General features: G+C 46.9%; 1 protein-coding gene across 1 annotated transcript in view; it reads left to right on the top strand.

Moving 5' to 3' along the window:
• Positions 1–5,858, top strand: part of KLHL3 (kelch like family member 3) — a gene marked incomplete at both ends in the record, with an annotated part of 108,559 nt that extends 102,701 nt beyond the window's left edge. The window contains 2 exons of the mRNA XM_081230580.1: positions 680–823; positions 5,830–5,858. Coding sequence (XP_081086706.1) covers positions 680–823; positions 5,830–5,858 — 173 coding nt within the window. The remainder of the gene's footprint in view (positions 1–679; positions 824–5,829) is intronic.
• Positions 5,859–16,513: the final 10,655 nt, after the last annotated feature.

Below are 16,513 nucleotides of genomic sequence, written 5' to 3'. Positions count from 1 at the left end.
CTGAGTCTAATTTTGAAAAAATACACAGTATATTGGACTACAGCCTTTTAAATCTTGATGAGCAGTACTTACATTTTCCTACTCTTGAGTCCCTGCTACATGAGACCATGCCTCCAAACCAGCTCACTCTGAGATCAGGGTGGGTAGGAAACCTTTTCCCTGGGAACTGTATGTGGATTCAGACCCCAATTGTGTAAAGGGATCACAGACACAACCATTAGTGCCCCACAGTGTGGATAAAATGGTTTATTAGGGAACAGCTAACAAGCAGAGTAGAAGTAGTGTACGTGAGATCCCCTGAGTTGTCTCCTTCCACACGTAGCTCAGACTGGGCGTGGGAGGCCTGCATGCACCAGTGGGCAATGCTGCAGTAGAATGGGGTCTGTACCTACAGTGCTCTGCCTATTTATAGGGTCAAGGGCAGGGAATATCTGTGGGGCTATGTCGTCGTGAAAGCTCCCTCGTCAGAGACATGACCTTGTTAGGAAGGAGGATCCTCAGATCCCAGTGGCTGTTGTGTGTTCGTCCCTTGAGCAAACTTAAACCCTAGGAGCCAATTGTCTGTTATTCTAGCAGGAAGGGGAGGAAGAGCGCCTCCAGGGCAATCCAGACTTGTCTCTGGTCCATCCCCTTGCTGCTCCTGCTGTCATGCCTTCTCTGGCCTCTGTTTGATTCCCAGGGGTCTGTGCAGTGAATGGGCTCCTATATGTGGTTGGAGGGGATGATGGATCCTGTAACCTGGCTTCGGTGGAGTACTACAATCCTGTCGCTGACAAGTGGACGCTGCTGCCAAGCAACATGAGCACAGGGCGGAGCTACGCAGGTCAGTGTGCTCCACCCCCATCCTGGGGCCCAGGTGGGGTGGGGCAGGTGGGGGCTAGGTTAGCTTGCTTAACTTGGGGCTGAGTGCCTCCTTCAGGCATGGCAGATGATTGTCACATGTCACCACTCCTTCATTCTGCGCCCACGACAGATACCCATAATTAGCACTCTTCCCCAGCGAAGCTGAATGTAGCCGTAGAATTCTTCTTGACACAGTGTTCCAGGGAGCCACTTCCGACTGATCTGAATTGTCCTAAGAGGTTTTAGAATTTCATTGCCCCTCCTGATTTGTTCTGTGCTGGGCCCCTAGGTTGAATAAGATACAGTTCTTGCTTTCCAGAAATTAAATTGGAAAGATAAGACCTGCCTACAAAAATAGGAAATACAAGATGATGTACATGTAAGTTCTAAATGAAATGTACTGCACAGGCTTTAGGACATGACATGCGAGAACTGGCAGAGTCAGGGAACACTTCCTGGAAGAGGTGGAGCCTGATTAAACTTTGAGGGTGGGTCACAGTCATAGAGGTAGCTGCCCTTTGCCAGGTGCCCACTCCCTGGGCCACAAAGCAGTCTGTTAGGTACAGTGTATACATACACTCTTGTCTTTTCAACAACCCTCTGGTTGAATGAGACTCCATTCCATTTTATAGATGATGAAACGGAGGTTTGGAATGTTTAAGTAATCTGCCCAAGACCATGTGGCTAAAAAAAATGTCAAAGTCAGCATTCAAACCCAGGTCTGAGTCCCAGGCCCATGCCTTTTGTGCTACTCTAGCTCAGGGTTGGGGGAAAAAGCATTCCAAGCAAGAGGCTGGAGGGAAGAGGGAGGAATGAGGTGGCTGTAGAGGCTTATTCCTGGTGGGGTGTGTGATGGTTTTGATGAGGTGTGGGGGACAGGATCAGAGTCAGTGGGGCTGAGGTTGAGGATCTATAGGGAGACAAGCAAACATAGATATCTATGAGGTATTGGTTTGGCCAAAAAGTTTGTTCGTTTTTTCCCCGTAAGATGGCTCTAGTAGCGCTTAATTGTCTTTAATATCATTTGAAACAATTTTGTTAGATTGTATTGTGACAGCTGTCGTATCAGCGTGTAGTTTTAAAAAAACTTATCAAAATTGGTGAATTTTTGTGTAGCCATTTTATAATATTGATGGAAGAAAAACAACATTTTTGGCATGTTATGCTTTATTATTTCAAGAAAGGTAAAAACACAACTGAAACGCAAAAAAAGATTTGTGCAGTGTATGGAGAAGGTGCTGTGACTCATCGAATGTGTCAAAAGTGGTTTGCGAAGTTTTGTGCTGGGGATTTCTCACTGGACAATGCTCCATGACCGGGTAGACCAGTTGAAGCAGATAGCAATCAAATTGAGACATTAACTGAGAACAAGCAATGTTATACCACGTGGGAGATAGCTGACATACTCAAAATACCCAAATCAAGCGCTGAAAATCATTTGCACCAGCTTGGTTATGTAAATCGCTTTGATGTTTGGGTTCCACATAAATTAAGCGGAAAAAAACCCTTCTTGATCGTATTTCCGCGTGCGATTCTCTACTTAAACATAACAAAAACATTCTGTTTTTAAAACAAATAGTGATGGGTGATGAAAAGTGGATACTGTACAATAATGTGGAACGGAAGAGATTGTGGGGCAAGCGAAATGAACACCACCTACCACACCAAAGGCCGGTCTTCATCCGAAGAAGGTGATGTTGTGTATATGGTGGGATTGGAAGGGAGTCCTATATTATGAGCTCCTCTGGAAAACCGAACAATTAATTCCCACAAGTACTGCTCCCAATTAGACCAACTGAAAGCAGCACTCGATGAAAAGTGTCCGGAATTAGTCAACACAAAATGCATAACCTTCCATGAGGATAACGCAAGACTGCATGTTTCTTTGGTGACCAGGCAAAAACTGTTACAGCTTGGCTGGGAAATTCCGATTCATCCGCTATATTCACCAGACATTGCACCTTCGGATTTCCATTTATTTAGGTCTTTACAAAATTCTCTTAATGGAAAAAAATTCAATTTCCTGGAAGACTGTAAAAGGCACCTGGAATAGTTTTTTGCTCAAAAGATACAAGGTTTTGAGAAGGTGGAATTATGAAGTTGTCTGAAAAATGTCAGAAGGTAGTGGAACAAAATGGTGAATACGTTGTTCAATAAAGTTCTTGGTAAAAATGAAAAATGTATCTTTTATTTAACTTGGAAACTGAAGGAACTCTTTGGCCAACCCAAGAACTCAGCTCCTTGTATTTGGTTCTCCAGAAACTGGAAGAATTAGAGCTAACATATATTTATTGAGCATGGACAATGTGGCAGGCATCATCCTAAGTATTTATGACCATTATCATGTATAATCTCCATCATAACTCCAATGGTATTCTTATTCTGTTTTCCATCTTGTTTGGATTTCAGTGCGAAGGAAGATTATACCATGCAGGCTTAAAGGGGTTTGTATTGCATTCTGTCTGCCCAAGGCTTCAATTAATGAACTTATTTAAAATTTTTTTTCTCAAAAAAAAAAAAATTTTTTTTTCTCATTTAGGATTTTTCTCAACTAAATAGAAAAGAGTTTAGAGGCATTTTGGTCCTAGAGTGATTCCGTTCTCATGGTTAATTATTAAAAACCAGCACTGTCATTTTTTCTCCAAAGCTGAAGTGGGAAGTACAGGGCATTTTCCTGTATGAGGCAGTGAGGCCAGTGAGCGATCCCACCTTGGCTCCACATGAGCCTTAATGAGAGGGGAAGGTGCAGGTGTGAGTAGTTAGAATTTTGTGTAAGTGCTGAATATTTCATGTCCATTTCTTTACTGTTTGCCCACCCCATAAGTAGGTGGGAAAGAGATGAACAGAGGTGTGATTTGTGTTCAAACCCATTGACTGAGTGAATCTCTTATCTTAGAATCTATGGATATGGCCTAAAATGCAAAGATTTATGGACAAAGTTATTTACTGGAGCAAAAAACTGAGAATTAATGTCTGACATGAGGGAAATAGCTAAATAAGTTGTGGAATATTTATACAGTGGACGTGTTTTTAATATGAGAAGATGTTTGTGACAGACTGGTTGAGAAAAGGATGATGCAAAATGTATGTACCGCGTGAGCTCAGTCGAGCAGTCCTGGGTCATGGGGGTTAGAGTAGCTCCTGCTTACAGAAATGGATAATGGAGTCACATCTGAATTTGAGTCCCAGCTCTACCACTAGCCCTGGAACTCTGGGCAAGGTAGTCAGTCTGACTAAACCTCTGTTTTCTCATTTGTAAAATGAGAATAAAATCATATCAAGCCTCTTAGGGCTGTTGTGAGAATGAAACGTGATAATACATGGAAAGCACTTAGCACAGTGCCTGCCTGGCACGTAGAAACCACTCAGTCAATGATTGTGGTTATTATTAGTAAGCCAGGAAATATTCCAGAAAAGATAATGGTGATTCTCTTTTTATGTAGGGATTAAAGTTCTTTTTCTTAGTGTTCTTCTGTGTTTTCCAAAATTTCCATAATGAGAATATTTTATTTTTAGAATCAGAAGAGAAAGTTTATATAAAAAGCAATACAGGAGCCTGCTTTTTAAAGACAGGCACCCTTGAGAAAGAGGAGCCTCAGGTGCAGGCAAGATGTTCTCAAGGTCAGGCAGCACATCTGGGTCTGAGGACTTGGGTTCTCTCCACTTCTAATCTTTTATGTCTGTGGCTTTATCCAGGAATTAACATGAAATGCATGTCTTAGCAGAATGTCATCATTGGGGTGTCCTGGGCTTTCTCTTAGCAATGTTCTCTCAATCTCATCTTCAACCAGAAGATTTGATAGTGGTGGTAATATGTTAAAATAAGGCTCCTAGTTACACCTTAACTATAAGTTAGAATTTGGTTCAGCTGCAGGTACCAGAAAAACTGACAAATACTTGCTTAGGTAAGGAAGTATCTTTTTTTGTATGTATGTATTTGTCCCAGGCAGAAAGGAGTCCAGGGCTGGCCTGGTGCCTCAGAGTGTCACTGAAGAATCAGTTTTCTCTTGTGTTTTCTGTTCTGCCAGCTTTATGAATAGCTGCTGCTGCTGCCCCTTGCACCTTGCGTGAGGTTCTTCCAGGCAGGACGAGGAAGAAAACCAAAGTTGCAGCACTGGCAGACTTGTAGTTACAATCTCATGGGCCAGGATTGGGTCACATAGCACCTCCAGCTGCGAAGTAGTCTGGGAAGCTGAGCTATAACTTGCTGGTCTCTATAGCAGAGGACAGCAAGTAGAAGGGATGTTGGATGAATCAGCCTATAGTATCTGCTGCATAACTGTAACCCATTACAAGCAAGATTTTAGGCTCATAAGTTAGCTGTTGAGTATGGTTCAACCTGGCCAAAACAGTAACACATACAGACATGTCGAGAATGTTTATCCAAGTATAGGATTTAGCATTGGAGGGGTCTTTCAGTTAGATGACATTGAATATATGGGAATGGAGCCTGAAGAGGTACATGGACTTGCCTGAAGCCACAGTGCAGCTTGACTGGTGGCAGAGCTAGGATGGGAGTTCAGTTGTTCTTGCTGCCATGAAGTCAGTCTATTGTTCTTTCTACTTCATTTCAGTGTCTTCTAAAAGGAGACATGTATCACTCATCACTTCTCTTAAAGTGATACAGATTTAGAGCTGTGAGGTTTCCAGTGTGGGTGCTGAGTGTCAATTACAGTGAGTGCTGGGGTTGGGAAGGGGAGTCACTACGATATGATGTGAGTCGGTGTGATGATGCGGGGTGAGATCACTCACCTGTGGTGTTGAGGGACTGTGCTCTGTGTTTAAACATCTTGTGGAGACTTGGCTGTTAGAGCGGGAAACAGCCAGCTGCTGGCAGCCTGAGTCCACAGGCCCTTCAGTATTTGGGTACAAATCATGCCCATTTCCCTTGGCTATGGCTTGGGATGTTGTGGGTCATGAACTCCTTGTGACTCTGAATAAGTTCGGAGAAGCTAAGATGGTAACTTTCTCCCCCTTTCATCTTAGGTGTTGCTGTGATTCACAAGCCCTTGTGACCCCAACTCCCGCTGCCAGGAGGTGGAGGAAGGGAGGGGTGCTGCCTGTGACTCGGCACAGTGGGACCACGCTGGCTGGGGGCCACTCGCTGCCAAAGTCTGCAGAGGAGCGGGGGTCGCCCTCCTCCAACTTGGCAGTGTCGTCAGGGTGGGAAGACAGTGACCCACCTCCTGCTCCCGCAAGGTGTTTCGTCCTCTGCCCTGAGCAGTGGGTTCCTGATAGCTCCGGCTGCACCTTTGAACGTTCTTTTGTGTGTTTCTACAGGGACATCAGAGAACCTGGAACCTGTGTGTGTGTGTGTGTGTGTGTGTGTGTGTGTGTGCGCAGAACGTGGTGATTCACTAAATTGGGGGGTGGTGATGGTCTGCTCCATTTCTATACTACTGATCCTTCCGCTATGCTAAAAATCAAATCACAGAAACCTCTCTTATGGATTTGCCCCATGAGGACCTTGAGACTACTAGAGCTGCTGTCTACTGGAAGTGCAGTTGGACATACCGGGAATGTCCAGAAATGACCAGGCCCATGCACCAACCTAGACTACTGGCATTGTCTGCAGAAGAGTGGGGTGTTCTCAAAGCTGCCCCGTGTCCTCTGTGTGCTAGAACTAGGACCACAGGTTCTCTAGCCCCTCAGCTGGGTGCTCTTCCTTGGGCTCTCCTCCTGGAACTTCTTATCAGAACTGCCTAGTCTCTGGGCTACTGGTCTTTGAGGTCAAGGATTCCAGGTTTGGGAGATTTTGTGTCTCTTCAGCTGGGAAAACTAGCTCTTCAGAGAAGCACTGAGTAACACACTGGAGGAAAAAAATACATGAAAAACAAAAACACAAGAAAACAAAGTGGTAAGGCTTCAGTCCTTGTCCATAGTGGTCCCAGAGAGGATCCTACTTCTGAGTTTTCCTGGGATAGGACAGTCCCTGTTTATACTTATTATCCAGGTTTAATTTTTCAGAGCATCCCGTTTTACTCTCAAAAGTGTTCTGGTTTGGAGGCTAAGTAAAAAGTCACCATACCTCCAAACCCAAAGATAGGTTTGTCCCTGCACTGGATGGGGTCCCGTGTGATTTACACGGACATGGATGACTTCAAAGGCGTGTATACTTGGCACCCTGGGCCTGGCCCTCGGCAGTTGGTCCAGTCTGTCTCACATCCTTGTCTTCCTTGCCTTGTGCTCTTCCCCCATTCCAGGCCTGTACCCTCTCACCAATCCTCAGAACATCCCCCTCCTAGCTTCCCCCGTGAGGGAGGACATGGTGGTGGGCCCTGAATGTGTGATCTCTCTCAGGAGTACTTGGATTTTGAGAGAAGAGCTTGATGAAAGCTTTGCTAATTCACAGATAAAAATGATTAATGACAGAACTTCAGGCATCCGGAGGAGGGTATCTGAGGGCTCAGGGAGTCATTTGCATTAAAAAAAAAAAAAAGAACCTTAAAGCTGTACTGTTACTAAACTAGCAAGTTGCTTATATTGGAATTTCCAGCATGAGGAGGGGAAGTCTTGTGTCTGGAGAAGAGTCTCACAACTTGGGGGCTGGAATTTACCCTTCCTGATGTCAAGGTCTACCTTTAGGGAGCCAAGGAGCTTTATGAACTCTGATGTTGGACTTCTCATACAACTGGGCAACTTCCAAGCAGATTTTATAGGAGACTGTCATTCTCCCCACTTCACCCTGAAGTTATAAACCCAGGATTTTCCCCAGCAAGTTGGACACTTTGTGTATTTACTGTATATTTATTGTGCGTGAACCACTCAACTCCCCTGAAGGGGAAACATCTTCTGATGTTGAGCAGATGTTATTTCAGTGAGACATTTGGAGAATACCAAGGTACCTAGAATTTTTAGTAACCTTGGGCAGAGGCTGAAATATCCAGCTTTGGTGGACCTGGAAGAAGAGCTCCAAAGGGATCAAGACATGCTGTTAGCTGGTTTGTTCTGCTCTTACCTGGCATGGAGGTGACTGTGGTCTCAAAGCTCTGCCTGCCTCTGGATCGGAAGCTGATGGAATGCTCTTTCTGTTCCAAATGTTCTTCCTCCCTCTCTGAGGAAGGTTTGGGACTTTGTTTCAGGGTGTGTGTGTGTGGTGGGGGGAGGATGAGGTTGGGGTCTGATGTGTGCCATCACACAGCTCCTGATTTCAGACGAAAGGTGAAGTTCCCCCCCAACACCTGGAAGCTGAACTTCCAGGCTTATCATGCTTATGTGGGGGGAGGCTATTTGTGTGTCATCTTCCCAGAAAGGATCCCCTCCTTGAGAGCTAGCCAGCTGTTTTTCCTGCTTTTGGATTTTTGCTATTGACCCCACCTCACGTCTCCCTTCCCAGGAAGCACTGCCCCTGCTGGTAGTGCTGCTGAGGCCATGTTCGTTTTAGCCACATGTGTCCTTTCTCACGGGGACTAGAACACTGGTACGTCATCACCAAATAGCCAATCTGCTCTAGCTGCCCACAGATGCCATCCAAAACCTGCTGTCCCTTTATCACCAGGTACAATTCTCTCTCCACAGTGGGCACAACAGACTTATTTTCAAGTCTGTGCTGGTCATGTGGTAGGTGAACCCCCCTGCATCCCCTCTTCTGGTGGCCACACCTGCTTGTGAATGCAGCTTTGCCAGTGGGATATCTGAAGTCTGATCACAGCGATGAAATGGAATTGCAGCCCAAGGTTAGAAGCAGCTTAGACACCACTTGGATTCTGATTTGGACAACAGAGAAGTCAGACTCTGAATTCCAAAGTTCTTTCTCATAAGTACTCAATGGCATCTCTCCATCTAATAAGTTGCAGTATTATGCAAATGAAAGTGACCTCATTTTCTGCTATGCAATAAGAATACGTAATTCTATTTCATGACGGACCAGTTGCAATATCCCCTAAGATGCTTTTTGAGCTGTCTTACTTTGATATCTGTTGTATAATGTTTGTATATTCTTGAGCCAGATCCTTTCAAAGATTGCCTTTTTATAAAACTGAAGCTACAACTTTCAGGCTAAAGTTTTAATGTAGATATTTTTATAAAGTAGTTTTTCACGATATTTGAATTGCTTTTTATTGTCCATGATAATGAAATGTTATGTTCTATGCATCACTCACTCTCAAACATCGTCCATGCCTGTAGCTGTCTTCCCTTTGTTTCTCACTCTCCCCAAACTTCAGTAGCTCCAGGTTGACTTGGAAGCTTCTTTCTTACACCACATTCAAGGGAGATTGCTGAAAAAACACAATCACTGGTGTTTATTGAATTGTTTAGGGACTAACATTAAGCCTGACTCAGCACTTACACATCTATGTTGCCTATCTGCTTTTTTTGGAGTCTGTTTTTGGTAGGGTGAGGCAGGGGGGAGTCTGGTTGGCCCATCTCCTGGCATCTCTCATGGCCTGGCATGGAGCCTGGCATGCTGTGGCATGGAGAAGCCCAGGGAAAGGCCTGCCCTTCAGGGCATAGTCCCGGGAGTTTTCCTAGATCGAGCTGACTAGTCTTCATTCTTTTCTGTCTCCTTGTTCTTCGGAGCTTCAGGCTTAAGGCTTTTGCTGCTGGATGATGTCCCTTTTGGAAGCATCTTGTCGATGAACTTTAAAAGAGGCGTCACTCCTCGTGATTCCCACTAAGAATGTGATCGGCATGTGCTTTGCAGATGTTCATACCTACACTTACAGCTTACTTGTTTCTTGAGCTGTGTCTACACTCCAGGCTCTGTTTTGTGTATTTATCTGCCAATTAGTCTCATTTTTAAAAATCTTTATTTTTATTATTATTGGGACAGGTACCATTTGAATTGCCTCCACGCTCGCTCCCCATTTGCACCTTGACAGATCAAATTGGGAAGTTGAGCAAATTCATAATCCAGTTAGCTGGAGGTTCTCTGTTTGCCTGGAGAAGCGAGGAGGTTGGAATGTGTTTTTTTTTTTTTTTTAAGTGTTTGCACTATTTAGAGTCCTAAGCCCCTCATATTCAGCTGTGCTGCGTATCTACTGACCAAGCAGGAGAGCCAGCAGCACTTCTGACGTTTGGGAGTGCCTGAGGCCTCTTCTGTAGTGGATAATCACAACCTCAGAGCCCCTGTGCAGCCTCCATCGTGGGGCTCAGTGACTTGTAGCTACAGCATCTGCCAAGGCAGTAATGCATGGGACAGTGGCATTTGGAGCAACAAAGTGCCCTAGTGCAGTGTTCTTGCCTTTGGTTATGAGATTTCAAATTATTTCCCCCCCTTTTTAGTGGCAATAAGGACCCTTGTTGGACTTCTTGTTTAATTCATATGTGATGTGTAAAATACTTTCTTTGAAAGAAAATTCAAGACACTGAATTTATATGTCTGTGTGGGTGCCATGTCCATGTGGTTGTCCATAGGCAGGCAGACTTGATCCCTGACACCCTGTACACCACACTGCGTAGGTCGGGTCCTTGATCTGGGGGTCTCTGCTTGGACAGTAGGGAGCACAGAGTTTGTAAAAGAAGACTTGTCACGTGCTCCATTAGTTACAGCGCTAGCTGAAGAAACAGTTCCTCACATGTATTCTTTTAACAGGAATTGTGTTCTAGGTTCCCATACTTTATGTTCCTTTAACTTTAATAAAAGCTGAACTGTGAGAACCTTTCTCAGTATTTCATTTCTATAGTCCAGTCTCTTTACTCAATCTCAGACATGAAAAGGGCAGACTTAACTCCTGCATGTCTTCAGATTCAAAAGATTTTCTCTTCGAGATCTGCTGGACAGAGTCTGGGTTCCTTTGGTCTCTATTATCTGACACAGTGCCAGACTCACAAAGATCTTCAGTGAGGCCCAGAGAGGCCAGTCTCTCCAGTGTGTGTTCGGTTGTGTGGACAACTGCCTGGTGATCACCGTGAGGTGGGTGAGATGGTCCCGGCATGGGAGGAGGAGGTAGAGATTTGGTTGTAACTAAACATTGACTTTTAAAAGTTTGTTACAGGGCTTCCCTGGTGGCGCAGTGGTTGAAAGTCCATCTGCCGATGCAGGGGACATGGGTTCGTGCCCCGGTCCGGGAAGATCCCACATGCCGCGGAGCGGCTGGGCCCGTGAGCCATGGCCACTGAGCCTGCACGTCCGGAGACTGTGCTCCGCAACAGGAGAGGCCACAACAGTGAGAGGCCCGCGTACCGCAAATAAATAAATAAATAAATAAATAAAAGTTTGTTACAATACCTAGAGATTTTTATAGATATGTTGTTATGTTTGAACCATTAAAAATGCAAATATTAATTACATTGATTAAATATATACAACTATTAAATATGCTGACTTATAAAATATCAACACATATGAAATAATAAACACTCATTTATTGAGTGTTTACTATGTGCCAGCATTCTTCTAAGTGCTTTACTTATATCAATACATTTAATCCTTATCATGGTCTTCTGAGTTACTATTATTATCTTTGTTTTACAGATGAAGATGTGAGATGCACAGGGGTTAAGCAACTTGCCTATGGTAGCAGTGCTGCAGGATATTGGTTGCACTCCAGAGTCTGTGTCCTTAGCCGTCTCACTCCAGCAGTGAGGCGGTGATGATGGGAGCAGGGCATGCTGAGAAGCACCAAGGAGAGGGAGGCCCTAAGGGTCGCTGGGAAGTGCAAACTTGGCTCAAGAAGAATACTGAAGCCCAAGTTTTCAGGCCAGTTGGACCAACAATGTCCCAATCTTACACTATTGGCAAATAATCACGTTTGTTACCGTGGTGATAGTAGCAGTAACCACTCACTATTCGTTGCATCCGTCCTGGGACAGAGGAGGCCCAGAGAGGTGAATCCGTTTGTCTGAGGGTGTGTTATAAGTGAGCAGTGGAGCAGACCCAGATGGAAATTACTAGCTCTTTTGGCTCACGACTGAGTTTGAGAATCAGCCTGAGAAGAGGGCTTAGGATGCACTTGTTTCCGTCATCACAGTGGCTAGCGTTTATTGTGCACTTACCACGCACCAGGCCCTGTGCTTTAATGCCCACAACACCTCATAGAGGCAGGTGGTGCCCAATTCGCAGGATCGCAGGGCCTAATTAACTGGCTCATCATCATACGTAACCTTGAGAAGCGATGCAGTCCCCATCCTCCTGCTGAGGCTGATTGTTGAACTGTGGCACACCTGATCCCAGAGGGGCTGTACCTCATGGGCACATTCTAGAGTGAGGAGGTTGCCAGTGTCTGGCCCTCCAGGACAGGCAGCGAGGCAGAGCCCAGCGCCAGGCCGGAGACCTGCTCCGCCGCCACCCTGCCGTGGGCCCACCCACCTGGGACCTTGTCACCCCCGCTGAGAGGGCCCTGGGGAGGGACAGATGAGCAAATGAGTGCTTGCCCAAGCACACACACCCTGCCCTCCCCTTGACCCTTTGGCCTGGTTTCCCCTTACCTTACCCAGAAGTTCCAGAGTGAAATCATATTTGGTGGTTTTTCTACCAACTTATTCTTCTACAGTTTACAAATAGGGTCTTTCGACCCTACTTAGCTAGTCTATTTTGGTATGAAATCTGTTGTTTCTGCCTGCCTCATGAGGTTTTCTATGAGCAGTCTGCGTTCTCCACTGGCCATTCCTTTCTGCCCAGGCGGCTTTCCCTGTAATGCTCTATATCAGGGCCCAGGGGGTGGGGCACCTGGCTGGGACCCTCGACATCGTCCACTCCAGCCCCTGTGCTTGCAGATGTGGGGACTGGGGCTTGGAGCTGCAGACAGGCCAGAGCACCTGAGGCAGAGCCGGGTCCCCCAGGAGGCCAGCGGAGGCTCCAGGGCCCGCCTGGAGCTGCCTGTCTGCCTGCCTGCACCTGAGGTTGTGCTGGGGCTGAGGAAAGGGAGTGACCACAAGCTTGAGAGCCACCACCCTTTCTGGGGTGGACAGAGGAGAGGTGGTCCTGTTGCAGTGGGCCTGGTCTTTCTGAGACTCCTGTCCTGTGGTCACTCTGGCTTCGAGGGCTGCTCCAAACTCCCAGGTGGATGGAGGGCCCAACCCCTCCTCAGGTGTCTGAGTCCTACCCCGGCCTCAGGTGGGAGGAGGCCTTGTTCACAGCTGTGTGGCCTGCAGGGAACCCCTCCCCCTCTCTGGAGCTCTGTTCCTCATCTGTAAACAGAGGGCTCTTGTATCCATGGGAGCATTTACTCTACTTGCAGGGTCTTGTTCTTGCTCCCACCTGACCGGGGAGGAGATGAGGCTCAGGAGGCCAAGTGACAGTGGGGAGCTAGGTTCCAAACCCACATCTTCCGTGGAAGTAGTTTTGGACGACTATGCCCCACATGTTTTTAAGCTCTTAGGCCACTGGGCCCTGCCAGTAATCACGCATGATCAAGATGGTTTGACGAGTCCTCTAACTGTGAGTTTTGTAAGGACTGGAAAAGTTGGCTTTAGACCTCTTTCCTTCCCTTTGTTTTCCTTCCCTTCCTATTCTCAGTTCCCAGCTGCCTCTGAGATACCCTCCCCCCATCTTTCCAGGGTTGGGGACCTTTTATTCTCCCTTCACAGTATGTTCAACAAACAGTTATTCATTCAACAGAAATACATTCAGCATCTACGCTGCACATTGTGGTGGGTACTTGAAATGTAACTGCCAACATCCCTGTGGACCTGGAGGTTGGAGTTCCATGAGGGACACAGTTGGTAAACAGCAGGTACTGTATGATGTGCTGGTGGGGGGTGGGGGTGGGGAGGACAGAGAAACACACGCACCCAGAGAGGGACAAGCTCACAGAGACCTGGGGAAAGGGTGTGAGATGCACACAAAGCAAGAGAGACAGAGACCAAGAGAGAGAGACTGAGACACGCAGAGACAGAATCAGAGGGAGACAGAAACACAATGAGCAAGACACACACACACACACACACACACACACACACACAGATGCACCCGTAGCAGTCAAGGTGCCACTCATAGAAATACATGGGCAGAGACCTAGAGCAAGCCAGACAGAGCCAGTGTTATTTCTTTAAGTGACAGGAGACAGGTCAGCCTAGAGCTTCAGATCAGAAGCTTCCGAGACCGGAGATGCAGGTTCAAATGTGACCTCAGTCAGGCGGTCTTGTGGTTTTGAGCCGGTCTCTTTGCCTCTCAGCAACAGTGCCCTCAATTTTGTGAGCGTATGCAGAAGACTGCATGAGAGGACCCTAAAACGTAGAAGGCAGCCACTCAGGGCCCTGGGGAGGCTGGGCCCGGCAGAACAACCTCTGGAATGAGAAACCTAATCTCTGCAGTGACAGCGCAGAGAACATCCTGACCGCATGCGATCACCACACCAGGCATATGAGCAGAGGGAAGACAGACATGAGAAAGGAGGCAAGTTCTCTGCCCAGGGTCTTGTCTGCGCTGGGGATTCATCCAGGGCTTAATTTCTGAAGGAGGTCCCTAAGGGAAGCCATGCACTTGGGGCCTGCTTTCACCCGGCAACCATGTGGCTTCTTTCTATTTGACGCAACTGTGTTTCAATCCCTTGTGTTTTCTCCTTTCCTCTGGGTGGTGATGGGGGCTTGTCTCATGAGTTTACTTCCTGCTCCAGGAGTAGAGCATCTCCCTGGATTTGATCCCATCGACTGCAGAGAATGTGGGATTTAGTAGGCACTTGTATAACTCTTTATTGCTAAGGAATTTCAAACGTGGTCTCATTTGATTCTCAGAAAAGCTCAGTGAGGTAGCCAAGGCAGGTATTATTTTGTGCAGCGTGTCTCTACCTATTATATACGATGGTCACTTTCTCAGTGCAGTGGGTGGGGCATTTGAAACACTGCATGGTGCCTGCACATAGTGGGTGGTTTATTAGTGGTAGCAGTTATTACTCTCATTGTTCCCTTTATACAGATGGGGAAACTGAGGCTAGAAATAGGTGAAGCAACTCACTCAAATTCCCAGTTAGTAAGGGCTTGGACTTTATCACCAAGATTGTGTTTGGCTCCGTGTGACAGCAAAATGACAATAGTGGCTTTAACCAAAGAGTGGGTTTTTTACCCAGATAACCACAAGTCTACAGGTAAGCATTCCAGAGCTGGCACAAGCAGTTCCATGGTGTCACTGGGACCCTAGGTCCTTCTGTCTTTCTGCTCTTCCATCCTTAGCATGTTGCAAGATAGAGGCTTCACAGCTGTTTTCACATCTGCAAAAGGCATGAAAAAGAAGGGAGGGGGAGGCAGAAGGAGCACTACCTGTAATAGGAAAGTAAAACCTTTCCAGAAACTCCTAACAGAATTCCTTGCGGTGCCACCAGCTGCGAGAGAGTCAGAGGAGATGAATGCTTTTAACTGAGCCCATTGCTGCTCCAAACAAACTCAGAGTTCTGCCTGGGAAAAAGAAGGGGAGAATGGACATTAGGTGGGTAATTAGCAATGTTGGCCCCAGTCAAGGCTCCTATTAGCCTTCTGACTCCAAGTGCCATGTGGCTCCCTCTCCAGGGGTCAGCCTTCTTGGATCCAAAGTACACATCATTCTGGTCCATAGTCTAGCATCTGTCCCTGCAGTTAGTTTGGCTGGATACTGACCATATGCAGGGCCCCTTGTCAGTGAGGGATAATGATGCTCCCTGTGTGCTTGGCATCTGCTGAGGAGGTACAGAGTGGGGCTCTGGGACAGGGATGGGTGGGGAAGTCTTCCTCTCCAGCCTCACTCAGCCATCTTCCTTGCTGTGTTGGCATCAAGGGCGGATGTCCCTCTTGCAGGATGAATGAGACATTCTAAACAATGGAGACCTTTAGGAGCCTGTCGCTGAGGCTTTAGGGACAGCTCCTTTAACAGCCGTGGATGCTTTCCTGAAGCTCTGATTGAGGAGGCCTGTCAGCTGCAAGATCTATGACGTTTATCTCAAGAATGACCCATGTGTGCAGCACCGTAAGTCTTTCTGAGCCGCAAACTGGGAGGTGGAGGTGGGTGAGATTTGGTGTTGGCTTTTTGGAGGCATTTCCCCAACTCCCTTGTCGTCCTGTACTCCAGGACATCCTCACATTTAATGGTGGCCCATCGAGTGGTGTCTGAGCTGTGCTAAGTTAAAGGAGGTCAAGAAAATGATGTGCACAGTCTGGCTGCCAAGGGGCTGTCCTAGGGCTGTTCTCGCCAAGTGAGGCTGCTGCTTCAGCCCTGGCCATGGAGTGGGAGGGGTCCTATCTGAGCTGGAGAGGCCTGGGCCTTCCCTGAACCTGTGAGGAGGTTGTGTGGCAGCATGGAGAGGGCCATGGAAGAACTGGATGATCTAGTCACAAAGTAGAGTTTGACAATGTAGCATAGTGGTTAAGAGCTAAGGCTCTGAGCTGGACAGTGTGGGTTTAAACCCATGCTCACCAACTGCTAGCAGGGGGACCCTGGTAATAAAACCAGGCCCAGCTGCAGGCCTTCTGAGGTCAAGGACAGACAGGCATTGCACCCCAGTCTGGAGGGAGCCTGTACTCTTGGGAGTTAGTGGTCCCCTTGAGGGCTTTCCTCTGGTTCTGGGCCTCATCTTCACCTTCAAGCTGCAGCCTGGACCTGAGAGGAGGGGATCTGGGGGGGAAAGGCTGAGGCTACAGAGAGCATTCCAAATGTATTTTTCAGGCACGGAACCATCATTTTAATGTTCCCCAGCCTCTTATTGAATGATTAACTAAAGAATGGTCTGTCCTGGTGCCTGTGACTTCTGCAGTACCCTGATAAGGCAACCCATAAAACCCTCTCCAGGCAGCCAGAGGAGGTTTTATAAATGTCTCAGAA

This window comes from Mesoplodon bidens (genome assembly GCF_964165515.1).
Source record: "Mesoplodon bidens genome assembly, chromosome: 4".
Taxonomy (NCBI): domain Eukaryota; kingdom Metazoa; phylum Chordata; class Mammalia; order Artiodactyla; family Ziphiidae; genus Mesoplodon; species Mesoplodon bidens.
Note: the sequence above shows the minus strand (reverse complement) of the source record. Positions and strands in the feature narration are given on the sequence as shown.